We start from the raw sequence: 15,503 nt of genomic DNA on the forward strand, positions 1-15,503 counted from the left end.
CCCCAACAAAACATGGTTTATAAAAGTTTGGATCCTCACCTATTATGGAAATGAATACACTTCTTTGTCCCAGCAGGAAACGCACAGGGTTGTATGTTTTTATGATCACAGATGATTTAGTATTTACTTATGCTTGGAGTCCCCCCCGCCCCTCACCTTGCCCTAGCAAAATCAGAAGATAGGAAAATGACCAGTATCTCCTATCAGGGAAATGATTAGGTTGTGCGGTAGGGCTGGCTGCCTCTCGCTCGGTCTGCGGAGAGATGGCTCCTCCTCACTGGTACTCACAACAGGGCCTCTTTTCAACTCAAGGCACCTCCATAGCGTTGAACAGATTTTGGCAGGCATGATCCCTTGCATGAAGCTACCAGCAGTGTTCACAGAATTCTATTTATTTACACATTCTTTTTTCCGTTCATCATTTTGAGCTTCAAGACAACACAGGAATACAAACAAACATGGGATGTGTCCAATCCACAAACGGGTAACTATGTACAGCAATGAAGCAGAAGCGATTGGGGACCTCGGATACATCATTGTGGCGAAGGGAGGGCTGTCCCCACAGTACTACTGCACTGAATAACCACACTGTCACCCACATTCCCTTATGTAGAATGATAAAGTGGGAATTGCAGATAGACGGAAAACATTTCCATACCAGTCTGACAATGCACACATAAACTGGCATGATCAGCATTGGGGCACGCCCCTCAAATCGCTGTTTACACAAGCCTTATTCGCATACTTCTCTTTTGCCATGCAACTGTAAGCATTGCTTGGAAAAAATGTAAGCCCAATGTGTAGAATAAAACTGTAAAGTCCCTGAAGCGTCCCAAAAGATAGTATACTGCCCTCCTACAATGCCAACACTCTGGGTTTCAGTGAAGCAGGTGCCCATGGTGAAATCAGGTATTCTCTCAACCAATCAGAATTCAGAAGTGGACGCTGCACTAACCCCTAACCCATTGCCCCATTCAGCTGGTCAGGCCTCTCTGCTTGGTATATGCAGTAAAACCGCATAAAGAATCATCAGTGCAATTCACGCAGCGAACCCTTACCATTTACAAGCATTAGTGTGCAGAAAGGATGCATCTAAACACAGACCCGCGCTAGAGAAGATGTGTCATGGACCCTCACTTCCACTTACTTTATTCTGTTTTTAAAAAAAAATCTACTGTGAAAATTACAAAAGGATGAGACTTTGGGATATCCACGAGGGGAAAAGTTTCAGCAGAACAGACATGGTAAACATTTCTACATATGAACTACAAAGTGGGCATTTTTCAGCCAGTGCCATCGCTTATAGTAACAAAATGGAGCAAATGTGCCCACTCCCACAACCAGATGTCCATTAATTTCCCAGACAGATTTGCTCTTTAGTTTCAAGAAGCCAGCTAGTATGAAGAAACTCCAGTCATGGAATGTTTGCGTTCCTGTTTTACTTTCTCAGGGAGTGACAATAGAGGCATCTACAAACAGTCTCACTGTTCCTCATGCAGGATGAAGAGGCCTGTTGATTTCCCATTTCCAATTCTAATACTTTAAAAAGAGCAGGCCTGCCAGGATGCTGGCCAGAATAGCATAGCCCAACACCAAAAAAAGGACTTTCAGCAGGCGGTCTCTCTTATCGTCCAGCTCACGCACCAGAATTTCAAAGAACGTGATGAAGAGAAAGGTGCCTCCTGCAATACCCTGCAACAAAACCGAGGCCACACTGCTGGCCACGTTTTGGGCACTGTTGATGCCAATCCCAATGCCAATGCCCACTGGAATCATCAGACTCACCAGAATGGCAAATTTGGCAGCTTCCCTCAGTGCCAGGGAGGCCTTTGCCATACTGATGCCCAGAGCTATGGCCACCAGGGTTTCATGAATGGCGACCCCAATGAAAAGACTCAGCAGTTTGCTACCATCTTCCTGGAGCCCAAGTGCCAGACCTTCGAAAATAGAGTGTGCCGATAAAGCAAAGACCAAGCTGAAGAGGCGGAGTGGGCTGGAGCGGCTCAGCTCCTGTATGTTGAGGTTGTGGCTGTGCGAGTGGTGACCGTGGCCAGAGTCATACAGGTTGTGGCCCCGTGTCGAGGCTATGAATGGGCTCTCATATTCAGTATCACTGCCGACGTCAGACCCAGCATTAAAGGTCTCCAAGTCAATGAAGGAGGGCTTCTCTTTACGGAAGGCTAACACTGCCTGTTCCACGAATACAGTCAGGAAAAAGCCCACCAGCATAATGGTCTCGGCCAGTGGGTAGTTTGTAATGATGTTACTGTCCTGCAACAGCTGCGCCAGCTGAAATGAGAACAAAGTAGAATCAATCAACAATGTAAACAATGCTTCAGGACAGTGGGTCTCCTACAGGAACAGCAGATTCCCTTGTACATGCATTACCATTCTAAAGCCCACCCCCAGGCACAGAGGATGCCCCATTCTACCAGCAGTGCAGATCCAGCACCCACAACACATACAGCACACATGCGGACGCCTGCATATACCCACCCCATCCGCCCCTCGTTAAGAGCTTTTAAAGAACGAAAAAACATTACTCACCTGGTAATTAGAAAAGGTATAATTGTGGCAACGGACTGATGGTTTTACTTTTTTTCAATAGCAGTGTTATGGATGGGGTATTACATACAATATTCCACACATTCTGCTCACAGAATGCTCATTAATCTGTTTTCAGTGGGGGAACATGACATCTGCAGGTTTGTTCGTCTGACAGCCTTTCATTCTTACCATAGCACTAAAAAGTGTACCAGAAGAGTATTGTGAAAGAACATATATCCTTAGGCCTTTCAGACTTTTTGGTTGCAAGGCGTTTAGAAAAGATCCAAATAAAAATTAATATGAATTTATGACACTTGAAACAAGAATTAGCAACACACTAACGTGCAGTAAGCAAAGATAGCTACTGAAATTAAGGACCTTTCTTCATAGCACTTCACCTGCTGCTCTCCATGAGCACCACAGCACCTATCCCATACCCCTCTCCCCTCTGCACTTGCACGTTCTGAATACTCACAAGGCATAGTAGGTTTTTCTTCCCCTCCCCAGTCTCTTCTTATTTGTTGTATTTAATCATTGTTGTAATTACATTGTCCATCATCTCCATTCCCCCTGCATGTTGCTGTTACTTAGAGAGGAGGGTTGCACCATCCTCTGAGACTGCGCACACGTCTTCAAGCCAGCAGCACAGAACCGGCAAGTAAGGACATCTCAATGAGGGCACAACATAGAAAAATGATCCCACTGCCCCAGTTTTTCGCAGTGGTTTGTGTGGGCTCTTTTTTTATTTTTTATTAATACATAGAATGTATTGAAATATAAGGTTTTTTTCTTTGTTCCACCCTTCACAGAAAAGTTAGCACTCAGTTTTCTGATGCCTTGAAATTGGCTAACTTCCAACAGCTGCCAAAGATTGTTCAACTCAAGTGAAGTGTGCGAACAACCGAAATGTGAAATGTGTGGTTGAAGGTCCTAAAAAGCCAAAGGTGCTGCCAGACACGCATACTGGTGGCACCAATTACCATTTCAGATACTGCACTTTGATGGTTTCTTTAAGATACATCAGATGCAATGAGACTGGCCAACAGGCTTGCCTAAGAGACTGGCCCAAAAAGTGAACCCCAGGCTTGCCTAAGAGACTGGCCCAACAAGTGAACCCCATGCCAAGCGATGTCGCAGAGGAGAGAACAGCTGATTTGTGGAATGCGTGACACTTCAGCCCCAAGCCCCTACTGAGAATATACACAGCTCAAATCCCAAGGCTACCAGAGGCGGGCTCGAAGAAACAGCCTACAGTTGCAAAAATATATTTTCTTCCTCCTTTCCTCCGAAATCGACATGTTTGTTATCACACGTTCAGTGTCATGGGTGGAGAATGGGTTTCGCTACTCCATTTGTATATAAGGATGAGCCACGCCTGGGAGGGGCGGCGCAGAGCAGTGTGCACCCATTTCTCTCTCCTTCTGGTTTCCTAAGTATTATTTGTGTTCCGAGTGCAGAGTGCCTGAGATGTCATGGGGGAGCTGAATGAGCACTGGTATTGTGGGTAGCAGGACGAGCCTGTAACAGCACCCGTACAAAGAGTGTACTCTTATCTATTATTATTAACAGTATGTATTGTTCTAGTGCAAACCCAATTCTGGAGCAACGGAGAGCTGTACAGGTTATAGAATAAAACATTAATAGCAAGAAGTACATATTAGTAATTACTGTACCCTACAAGATGAAGAAGAATAGTAAATACTTGGAAGCAGTCTGAGGTCCTATGGTGGCCCAAACTCCAAATGCCTCTTGTATTTGTGCTTCGCAGCATTGCTAGTAATGGTTTAATTTCACAATGGGACTGCAGCAAGATGAAAAACATAAACAGAGTTTCTCGGCCTCAGAAGATGAAGTTGCGTACCAAAGGGAATAAGCAACCTGCGTGCCCATTTTACTGGCAACTCAGCAAGTTATGGAAAAGAGGAAAATAACATTTCCACATCTGCAACCGACGCAGCAGAGAGGAGGCAGCCTACAGCTGTGGAGTGCAACAGAAGGGAGACTCCATTCAATAGCAGGTTGACAACTCAAGCAGCTGAGAGGCTGCCATGGAAGGTGGATGTCTGCAGGCTTGTAAGCAACATAGTAGCTGGGAACATACTGACAACAGTTCAGTCTGTGGAGCAGCAGAGGTAAGATGCTATGGACAATTATGCCAGGCTCACTTTTGACATTTCCTTGCTTTATTTCACATGCACTGCTTTAATAGTTTTACTACTGTCAGACAAACTCATACATTTTGCGTCTAGAATAGCAATGCCCTAGGTTATACGGGCACTTTCAACAATTGAAAAAAAAATTAAATGGAAATTCGATCCAAAATTAAAAGAGCAGATTGCTTTCCACTTTCCTGGCGGCCCAATGTATTCATCTTGCAGTGCATCTGAACAGAGTTTCATCAAACAATATTTTAGATTCAGGAAAGAGTCAGTGAGCGCATCTCATGTTTAATTTCATAACGCTTCCAGCATTCCAAAAAGACAGTATTTCTACATTAACACCATTCCTTCAAACGGAACGTATACGTGATATGATACTTCAGCTAAATATCGGAGAGAGTTAGAGAAGCCGTTTTGGTGCTACAGATGAGTAAACACTTTAATGGAGGACAGGGGGTAGGCAAAGGATGTAATCACTATACTGAAGCCCGCGAGAGGAAAGGGTTCGATTGTTCACGCCTGCTTGTTTTGCCTTGAGAGGCAGTCCATCCAGGTTGTCTTTGTTGCTTTCGTCTTGAGGCCAGCCCCCTTTTTTGGAGTAAAATCTGCAGGGACTCACCCTCCCCCACGGGGGGGGGGCGAAGGGGTCATGGGGGAGGGTTCAGGTGGTCACACTTGCTTGGGTGTTTGCGCACTGCAGACCAACACGACACCGGAGGTACTTGAGGCCCCCTTTGGTGGCCTGTCTGCTGACGGGAGAGGCCTCCAGGTCCTTAACACCGTGGAGTGTCTGTTATAGATTGCAGGAGAGCTGAGCTGGGGCTGAATGGGAATCGGGTGAGAGCCAACGCGTCTGCCTTCTCTGTGATTTTCTACTCGGACATACTGTGTAACTCTAAACAATCCTAAAAAGACTTCAAAAGTTCATCTAGGGAACTCACGGGCCATGTCATTTCTTGTGGCCCACAACATACCAGCAAACCCTGAACCAGTGCTTGCATCTAAACCCATTAAGGAACAAGTTACTTACCTGTAACTATTGTTCTCCAGCATGGGTCTGGCATGGATTCACATGCTCATGAATAACAAATACATAGCAGTACACAACCACAGGAGGTGGCAAGGCTCAACAGAAGTAATTCACTTACCCCTGGACATAGCTCTCAACTCACACGCTTTTGGCGGGTGTCACCCGCCTTGCAAAGGGCTGACTCACCCGCCAAGCCTCCTACACGCCCATTCATTCCAATGGGCGTCTCACCCACCAAAAACAAAATCGGATGATTTCACCCGCTTTTGCAGCACAAATGGTTGAGAGCTATGCCTGGAAAAGACTGACCTCAAGCAAACAGGTTGCGTAGCACTGATTGGCCGTCTTTGGACTCCTCCCCAGAATACCTGCCGATGCAATAGAATTTTGTGAAGGTGCGAGTGGACCTCGATGTAGCAGCCCTGCAGATGTCGAGCAGGGGCACACCAGACAGGAACGCTGTTGTTGCAGCGATTGCTCTGGTGGAGTGGGCTCTCGGGACGGCCGGGCAGCGGTCGGTTAGCCAACCAATGAGAGCACGTGATGCAGCCGGCAAGCCACCTTGAAATGGAAGTCTTGGACAAGGCCTTCCCATGGTTCACAGGACCAAAGATGAGTGTGACGTAGAACTTTAGGGCACGAGAAACGGCCAGAAAATGCAAGGCCCTTGCCACCGGCGAAGGTTTTCGGAAAATAAAAATGTAACACCAAAGGCTCGTTTAGGTGGAATTCTACCGGAACCTGCAGCATGAAAGGGGGGTGCGTACGTAGCACCACCCTCGATCCGTGGAAAGTCAGGTTTGGCTGTTTGCAGGATAGGGCCTGGATCTCGCTTACCCTCCTGGCAGAGGTGATGGCCACTAGGAAAGCAGTCTTCCATGAGAGGAATTTGAGTGGAGCTTGATGGAGAGGCTCAAAGAGCCCCTCCCCCTAACAAGCCTCATCAGAACCACATTGAGTTCCCACGCCGGGGCAGGAGCCTTCACCAGAGGGAAAGATAAGAAAAGTCCATTAAGAAATTCCTTGGCAAGTCGTTGGGACCAAAGCAACGATCTTCCCGACGATCTGGTGTAGCTGGAGATGGCCGTGATGGAGGCATGCGCCAGTCCGGCCTTGGACAAGGATAGCAAGTACGGCAGGATCTGTGGGGCCGTGACCCTCAAAAGGGGGGTCATCTTCTGTGACCGGCACCACGTAGCAAAACACTTCTACTTGTGACCGTAGCACTTCAAGGTCGACGACGCCCTGGCTTTTGCATGGACCTCCCCGCAGTCCGCTGGCAACTCGTATCCTCCAAACTGTAAGGCTGCAGGAGCCAAGCCCTCAGGTTCAGCGATCATGGGTCGTTATGTAGAATTGCGCCGCCTCCTCTGTTGAGAAGATCCAGAACTACCGGCAGCTTGACCGGAGGCGACGTTGGTGGGCTGAGAAGGTCCGAGTACAGCCACACTGGGGCGATGAGTATCATCCTGCATTGGCACTGTCCAAGTGTGCTGATGATTTAGCAGGAGAGACAACGGTGGAAATGCGTACAGAAACAGCCCTTCCCACAGGAAGGAGAATGCGTCCCCATGCTCCTTGGTTGGTGGAATCTGCTGGTAAACTTCTGGCATTTGAAGTTCGCCGCTGTCGCAAACAGATTGATCTGGAGCTTGCCCCACTTGAAGATGTAGTCCACCTGGTCCTGCCGCATCTCCCACTTGTGGCAGGAGCGCAACTCGCTGCTAAGGGAGTCTGCAATGGTGTTCTTGACTCCCGCTAGGTGAAGAGGAATGAGGAAAATCTTGTGTCAGACAGTACAGTGCCACAAGTCCTGTGCTTCCCTGGAAAGTGCTGAGGATCGAATGCCCCAGTTTCCGGATGTAGAACAGGGTGGTGGTGTTGTCCGTGAAGATCCTCCCCAACTTACCCTTCAGAGACGGAAGGAATGACTTGAGGGCCCAGAATACTGCCCGTAGCTCCAGGATGTTGAAATGGAGGTACTTCTCCTGCGGCAGCCACAGGCCTTTGGCATGCAGACATCCAGTGTGGGCTCCCCAACCTTCCAGGGAAGCGTCCGCAGCGAGGTCTCCCGATATGGATGGGTTTTGAAACTCTGCGCCCTGGGCAATGTTGGAGCGGACGCCCCACCACCATATCGCCCGACGTAACTCATCGTTGAGCAGGATCTTCTGTGAAGCTTCCGGACAGCTGATCCAGCGAGCATCCAGGAACTCCTGAAGAGGTCGCATATGCAACCTGCAGTGCCGGATGAGGTAGATGCAGGATGGCATCAACAACTACCGTGGCCATCACTACCCTCTCCTCCGAGGGTGACACCAGGCAGGACACTGTTGAGTCTGGCTCCTAGGTACAGCACGTTCTGTGATGGTGTCAAGCAGGACTTTGGATAGTTGATGGAGAATCCCAGATCCGTCAGTAGCTGGACGGTCGCCTTGGTTTATCCGACGGCCAGCTCCCACAAACGGGTATACGTTTATAACCCGCAGACGTAGATGGGCCGCCACCAGCGCCATGTATTTCGTGAACACCCTGGGGCCGACATCAATCTGAAAGGTAGGGCTCTGAACTGGTAGTGCTAGCCCTGCACTACCAAAACGCAGAAACATTCGATGTTTCTTGAGAATGGGGACGTGGAAATAGGCGTTTTCCAGGTCTAGCAGCGTCTCCTTCGTCCAGTTGGACAAGCACATGCTGCAACTTGACAATCCTAAACTTTTTCAATATTTGTTGAGACGTCACAGGTCTAGAAGGGGCTTCCAGACCACAGAGAAATCTGCGGACACCTGCTTTGAAACGCCAGAGTGTCCTTGGGTGAGATCGTACAGCACCCATCTGTCGGTGGTGACCATCATCCACTCACTGACGAACCTCATCAGCCAGCTGCCCACCGGGGTGCACGTGTGGGTGCGCAACGTCCTGCCCGGTTCAGGCCAGATTAGGCGTCCTCTCCTGCATGGGACAACGCTATCCTCAGCTACCGTAGGCCTGCTAACTGTCTCTGTAGGCTTCCTGAGTCGTGGATCTGGAAGGTTGTCAGTAGGAAGAGAAGAACACTTTGGAAGACCTGCTCCACTTTCCCCTGGAGGAGGGAAAAGAAGAGCACAGCTGTTGTAGCATGCCCAAGGAACAGGCTGTCTCCGTATCCACCTTGATGGCCTGGAGAGTGTGATGCTGGAAATGCATTGGAGGGACAGGGCCTCCATGTCCTTGTCCTGTACTCCCTTATGTGTGTTCAGTGTTGTTTTGTGCACAGTTGTCCATGTGGGACTCCTGGCAGTGCAACTCTTCCTCTTTTTGGTTGTGGTGAACAGAGACCCATGGGATACCCTTATGGCACCCATGGGTGGGAGTACTACCCTGTACCCCTAGTGTATGTTTTTGGGCACCTGTGTGTGGCCCACAGAGCAGGGTCTGGGCTGGTGGCAGCTCCATGCTGAATTTGACAGGTGCTCGGAGTATCCATATTTGGGATACCAAGGCCCCGCCATAGGAATCCGTGGTTTCCTGATAGAAGGCAAGATGGCCCCTGTGGCCCCCTGTGGCCTCTTGGTTTCTATTACCTGTTACCTTGTTACCTGACTCTGCCCCTTCCCCTGACTGGCTGTTGGGTGGAAGAACCATGTATGGTATTGTGGGCAAATCCAGGCCAGACTGGTTGGAGCATTCCCAGTGACTGTATGTTGTGTGTACACCCTTGAGGTGGGACCTGGGTGAATGGAGTGTATGACCAATATGCATTCCATTTTGTGGGTGTCTGGGATCTGTATGTGTGACAGAGAAAATGAGACACCCTTGGCCCCAATCCACATTCCTTGTTATGGGTGTCTGGGTGGAAGTGAATGGCCTGAATGGCTGCCTGCCTGAATGCCCTTCTGACCGATTGGCTGACTGAACTTGGCTCAGCAGTGTGAATGAGCGACAGGTCTGTATATATGGGGACCTCTCACTTACCAAATTGTTCAGAAGCTGAAGTTGAAACTTGAAGCTGCTTATCCTTGAAGCCCAGCAAGAAGAAGTGGTTTGCTGCTGCACCTTTGATGAAATCCAAAAGCGGTCGTGCCCGTCGAGGACTGATCCAAGAGAGGACCTGTTTAGGAGACCTCTCCCCGGGCTTCGAGGGAAAATCATGCAGAAGCGGACCTTCATCAATGCACCCTGAAGTCAGTCCCAAAAGGCTGTCGACCAGACACGGGATCAGCCAAGAAACATTGAAGTAAAGCACCAGGACATCGAGACCATCGACTGGGGTTCGGAGGATTTCCGTGACCGCTGGAAGACCGTCGTGTTGCCCAGATGCGTGGACAGCTTGATGCCGTGCTGCTAGACGACCAGAGCCGCAAAGGCTCCACCATTGCCTAAGAACATTTAAACTAAGGGCTTCCTTGCCATCACAGCTGACCGCTTTGTCCTGCCAGAGAAAGTCGCGGTCGCCGACGACCGTGGAGAATCCGCTGGTGGGTTTCTCGCCACCTGAAGTCCACAAAGATCCTGACGAGTGAAGCTCTAGCCATGGTCAAGTCCCGATCGTCAATGCCAATGCCGAAAGCAGACGCCCGCTGCCGGGCATATGCTTGTCAGAGAGTCCTCTTTGCAGCACTGAACTCTGTCATCGAGGAGTACCGCACGCCTCGTCTAAGCAGGATCTACATGATCGATCCTAGACGAGCACCGCAAAATTCGAAGCTGCTGTCCCGACAATGGTGTTCACATTTACTTCCCGGAATCTCGACGACCATGGCTCCTGCTTTAAAAGGGAGTCCCACCCACGATGAATCCCCTGATGAGCCGTCCTAGAAACTCTCCGGTACATTGGGGTAGTTGAAAATTTTGACCAGGAAACAAGACTATTTAAACATCTATGGACTGGGCTTGTTATACTTTATTACAGGTTGCCCCAGGTGGGGGGGAGGGGGAATCATCACTCAGAACTGCCTCTAGGTAGAGAAGGCTCAGCATTCTGTGATTGCTTAACCCAACTTGTCTTCCTTCCTGTGTCCTATGCTGATACACATTACTGTCATTTGTATGCCATTAGAAAATGTCAGCAGTTGGTGCATTTTAAAGGTGTCAATAGTTAAGAGTGGTACCACAGACATTGAACATATTTGCCATATTAGATTTCCCAAAGTACAAAGTGTGTTATTAAATTGTGTATATATATATTGAACCTCATGTTTATATAAAGATCTGTGTTAACACATAACAGTGTGTGGACATTCCTTTGTGGGGGGCTTGGAGACTACACTGTACTTAAGCTCTCAGGAGGCGATGCAGGTTGATTCTTAACGCTTGGTTGCTCGTCCATTGCTACTCTAGAGAGAACCTTGGCGGCGGTGCTCTGTGCTTCTACTCTGCCATATAGAGCGCAGGAGTGCAGATAACCCCCCCAGCCCCCTTCAGTCTTTACAGAGAGACTCGTCGACAGCCTTCCCAAACAAGTTCTCTCTGTCGTAGGGCATTTCAAACACCTTCGCCTGGACTTCCTGCTGGAAATTTGTGGCCTTCATTCAGGCTTGTCGATGAAGGCAGGCACGGTTCCCTATCTGCCGGCACCCTGTGTCGGCGACGTTCAACGCCACAGTAATGGCATGATCAGATGAAACTTCCCCCTCCTGGAAAAGAGCGACTGACTAAATCCTCTTATCGTCTGGGAGGAACTCCAGAAGCCCAGCAGGTACCACAGCTTCATGTCATACCTGGCCAGGATCGCCAGTGCGTTGGCCGCCCCGATAGCGGACGCAGCAGTGTTAATCACCTTCCTTCCAATGGCATCCAACTTCTTCCCTTCACTGTCCGAAGCAACTGAAGATGACGGGTTGCGCTTCCTCGCGACCGCCGATACCACCGAATCCACCGATGGTTGCGACCTCAGGCACTTGGGTGCAGAGTCCGTCACCGGATGCTTCTTTTCCAGTTTGGCTAGAACAGTGTAAGGGTTCTTCTTGAGGGCCAGGCTCTCTTCCCACACGTCGTCTAGAAGAGGAACCGCCATGATCGTCTTCCTCCTGGTCGCGGGACTCGGTACAAGAAACCCTCTTTCCTGGTTTCTTCAGGCACAATCTGGAAAAGCTTGGAGGCTCTGGTGATCATGGAGTGGAACAATCCCACCTCATCCGGTGGGGACGCTCTGGGCAACTGCAGAGACCCACCGCCTGCTGCAATGATATTGTTGTTGTCCCTAGACTTGGCCATATCTGTCCCCGTACCAGTGTCTGGGTCTACTGGGAAAGATGGGGACCGATGCGGGTGTGGAGGCTGAAATGGGGGCGTCGGATGATGCTTCCTCTTTGTTGGCAGGGTGAATGGGGGTCTGGGTGACCACTGGCAACGGGCCCGGTGGGATCCACTTCTGGACCTCCGACACCACGGTATGAACCGTCAACAAAATGTCCAGAGACGCATTCCTCGGCTGAGCTGGCGGGATCGGAAAAGTAGGCCCTGCGCCGCCGTCTGTCATCCTCTTCTTCCATGTCCTCCTGGATCGTGTGCAGTGACTCCTGGTCCTCGTCGTCTGTGGACGAGACCTCGATGGCTTGAGCCACAGCCTGGTAGGGCTTTTTCGGGGCCTCCTTGCTCCATCCCCCCCATGGGCTTGAACTTGGGCCTAAATCGGTTTCCCCCATTCCTCACGCCTAGGGGGAAAGGATGCTTTCTGTGCTGCGGGGGCTACCTTCACAGGGTCAGCACCCTTAGCCGTCGAGAGAGCAGCTGCCATCATCAACAAAGTCTTATCCTGCACCGATTGTGCCTGCTTGGGCAGGTTCGGCCTTCTCCTCCGTCCGCGGCTTCTCAGACTTCTCCCCCAGTTTAGCCAGGCTAGAGGATTTCCTTTTTGAGGAAGAGCTTGATTGCCGGCTGGCGAAGGAGGGCAGAGGGTGATGTCGATCGAACCCTAGCCCCCTTTGGGACCCGCTGCCCCGGCGATCCCAGTTCACTCAGACTTGTGGTTCTTGGCCTCGTCTTGGGCCCCCACGAATGAGGCACCCTCAAAAGGACTTAGAAGACCACTCCTCGGACCAGCCGGTCCTGGGTGAGGTATGACCCTGCTGGGAGCACGGGGCAGAGGTCTTGGCATCAAGCCACGCCGCCAGTCTTCTGTGCCCATCCTTCATATTATTGGAGAACCTGAGGCATATCTCGCACTCAACTTCCTTGTGGTCTGGGTGCAGACAGTTGAGGCAGTGCAGGTGCTCATCTTCCACAAGCACATTGCGTAGCCCGGACTTGGTGCAGGCAGTGAAGAGGGACCTTCCCTACCCCTACTCCTCCGTCATGGTCGGAGGATGCGAAATAGGCCCGATGGCCTTCTGGAAACTTTGCCGATCTTCGCCCTTGAGGGGCACTGAAATTCTCTGACAACGGGACACCGCTGTCAGCAGGTGGAGAAAAGAGCACACAGGCTCTTTTGGAACAAAAACAGAACCTTTTTCCATCGAAAACACGAAAAAAACATAGAAGTAGCTCGCAGAGCAAACTCGAAGGCTCCCAACCCTGAAGAGTGCGGTAAAAATCTGAAGATGGCTTCCAGTTGAGGGGCGTAGAGAGACGACTGTCATTGGATGGGGGCAGTATGACCCAGAGGACAGTGACTGGTTTAAAAGAGAAGTACAGTTAGTAAGTGAAAGTAAAACTATTTTTCTTTTACCAGGATTCCCAGCTTGACGACCGGGTATATTCATGAGTATGTGAATCCATGCCAAACCCCATTCTGGAGAACCACAACTATACCGCAACGGAAAATACTACTCGTAAAAAGGAAAATTCCAGTGACAGACCCTGTGACTACTGCTTGGGCTACAGAGACTGGCCTAGCGACTTCAACAAGACCCCTAGGAAACACCTACTCTCATCAGTGAGATGAACAATTTTCTAGGTTCATTTGGTGCCCCAGTAAGTATGGACCCATGGGGCACCGGAGGTCTGCTGACCAAGACATTGCTATCCTTGATAAATCATAAATACCATAGGCCCGTGCTTACAAAATGAAAGCACTGGATCTGGGCCACTGCCAAAGACTACGGATGCTCCCCCTACGACGGTCCTTGGGGGAATTACTGCTTTCGATCCTGGGACTCACCCCTACCAACTGTATTATGGCCACGACAGTCATCGCCAGCCGGAGTGCGATCTTAACATGACGATTTGTAACTTGACACCCCGAAGCTGTGGTAACCTAATATAGCCCAAGTTATCTGCTTTTGAGGTGCACCTATCCCCTAAAACGTATCAAGTTAACTACCTGCCCGCAGGGGCCCGTCATTGGATCGAAGGGTGAAGAACCCTCTATGACTGTGAGTAGAGCGACTGCAGAAATGGGGACACAAGTGGTACCAGCATGGGAACCTAGTTTTTTGCTGCTAGATCCTGCTCCACCCTGGCTTTCTTCTTCCTCGTAAGCAAGGGGTTATCAACACACCAACTCATGCTGAAAGGGGCTTGGGGGCAGTTTCCAGGATCTGCCAATGTAGTACTGTGCGGACTGAAATTTCAATTCTCAAAAATTAGTTTCCCATCTGATCGTACTGGTTAGCAGGGGTATGTGCAAGGAGGAGCAATTTATTGGCCAGGGGGTTGAAGGAAGGGACATAGACAAACCATCAGAAGCTGGTTTACCTGTACCTGAAATAAGACCCGATAACACTAGAGCCACTTGGGGTGATAGTGGTCTCATCAATGGGCCAGAAAAAGATACTCACTTTAAAACTGGACCAGTGGGCGAGGAGGTATCGCCCAAGACAGACTTAAACAATTGCGTTGGCAGTATGACTAGTCATCGTTCTGCTCCTCCTTGTTGATGCACATCCAGGGCCTCAGGGTAGTTAGGGCACCCGGAGCAGCCATCATATCTGGAAGGGCAACAACATGGTTGGGCCGTGCATCCCATACATCAACTGCGAACAACAGTACGCCCAGGGCATCGTGGGCTGGCGGGACACTACCTTCATAAGGTCCCCATGCTTGTCACAAATTAACACAAGCTCAGTGATGCTCTCCTAAACCAGTGCATCCAGTGGATTCGGGTGGTGAGGGGCTTCCTATTTGTCACTCAGGAGTAAATTACCCACTGCACCAGGATCCACTGACAGGGAGCCAAGGTATACGATTCCATCCGAATTGATTTTAAAGATCATGGTTTAGCCAAGGTCTTATTTAACTTCAGGAGATGTCAACCCCCATTAAACTCCCTAATAGAAATCAGCCACCTGTCTTGTGAAAATACATCACAGCCGACAATTCTCTCGGGAACAAATGCCGTTCCATTGGGGAACAGGGCCCCAAGTGAGGCCCTTCGTCCCAGATTTTCAAAGTTTATGGTTCGCTAACAGCACTAAGTCATTGTATTCTATCTCAAGTAATTTCGGGACAAACTTAGCCACCCATGTGATAAAACCGAGTGATTTCGACACCATTCGAAATTTAAAGTTGTTCTTACTCTGAATGAATAATCGTGGCAAATTTCTTTTTCTGTGTTATACTTGAATTAGATTTGATGTTCTGTCTGTAAACCTTTAGTTTGTTTTTACTTGTAAATGCATCTCGGACAGTGTTGGGATTCATAAAGCACACCTCTGGCATTTGCAAGGTCTCTGGTAGATCTGAAAAAGAGGGGAGTGGCTTTGGATGGTGTGGGTAGGGAGGATGCAAAGTGGCTTTGCTGTTGTGTTGATTGTTGTGATGCATGCAGAACGGAAGTGCCTTGTGTGTTGAAGAGTTTCTAAGTGATGTGTTGGGAACATTGAGGCAGTTTTGACAATAAAGGAAGC

At 49.6% G+C, this 15,503-nt stretch overlaps 1 protein-coding gene across 1 annotated transcript in view; it reads right to left on the reverse strand.

The window, feature by feature from the left end:
* Positions 1-376: 376 nt before the first annotated feature.
* Positions 377-15,503, reverse strand: part of SLC39A3 (solute carrier family 39 member 3) — a 75,062-nt gene continuing 59,935 nt past the window's right edge. The window contains exon 3 of the mRNA XM_069646631.1: positions 377-2,289. Coding sequence (XP_069502732.1) covers positions 1,534-2,289 — 756 coding nt within the window. The 3' untranslated portion in view covers positions 377-1,533. The remainder of the gene's footprint in view (positions 2,290-15,503) is intronic.

This window comes from Ambystoma mexicanum, chromosome 1p, assembly GCF_040938575.1.
Source record: "Ambystoma mexicanum isolate Mex_15411 chromosome 1p, UKY_AmexF1_1, whole genome shotgun sequence".
NCBI lineage: Eukaryota > Metazoa > Chordata > Amphibia > Caudata > Ambystomatidae > Ambystoma > Ambystoma mexicanum.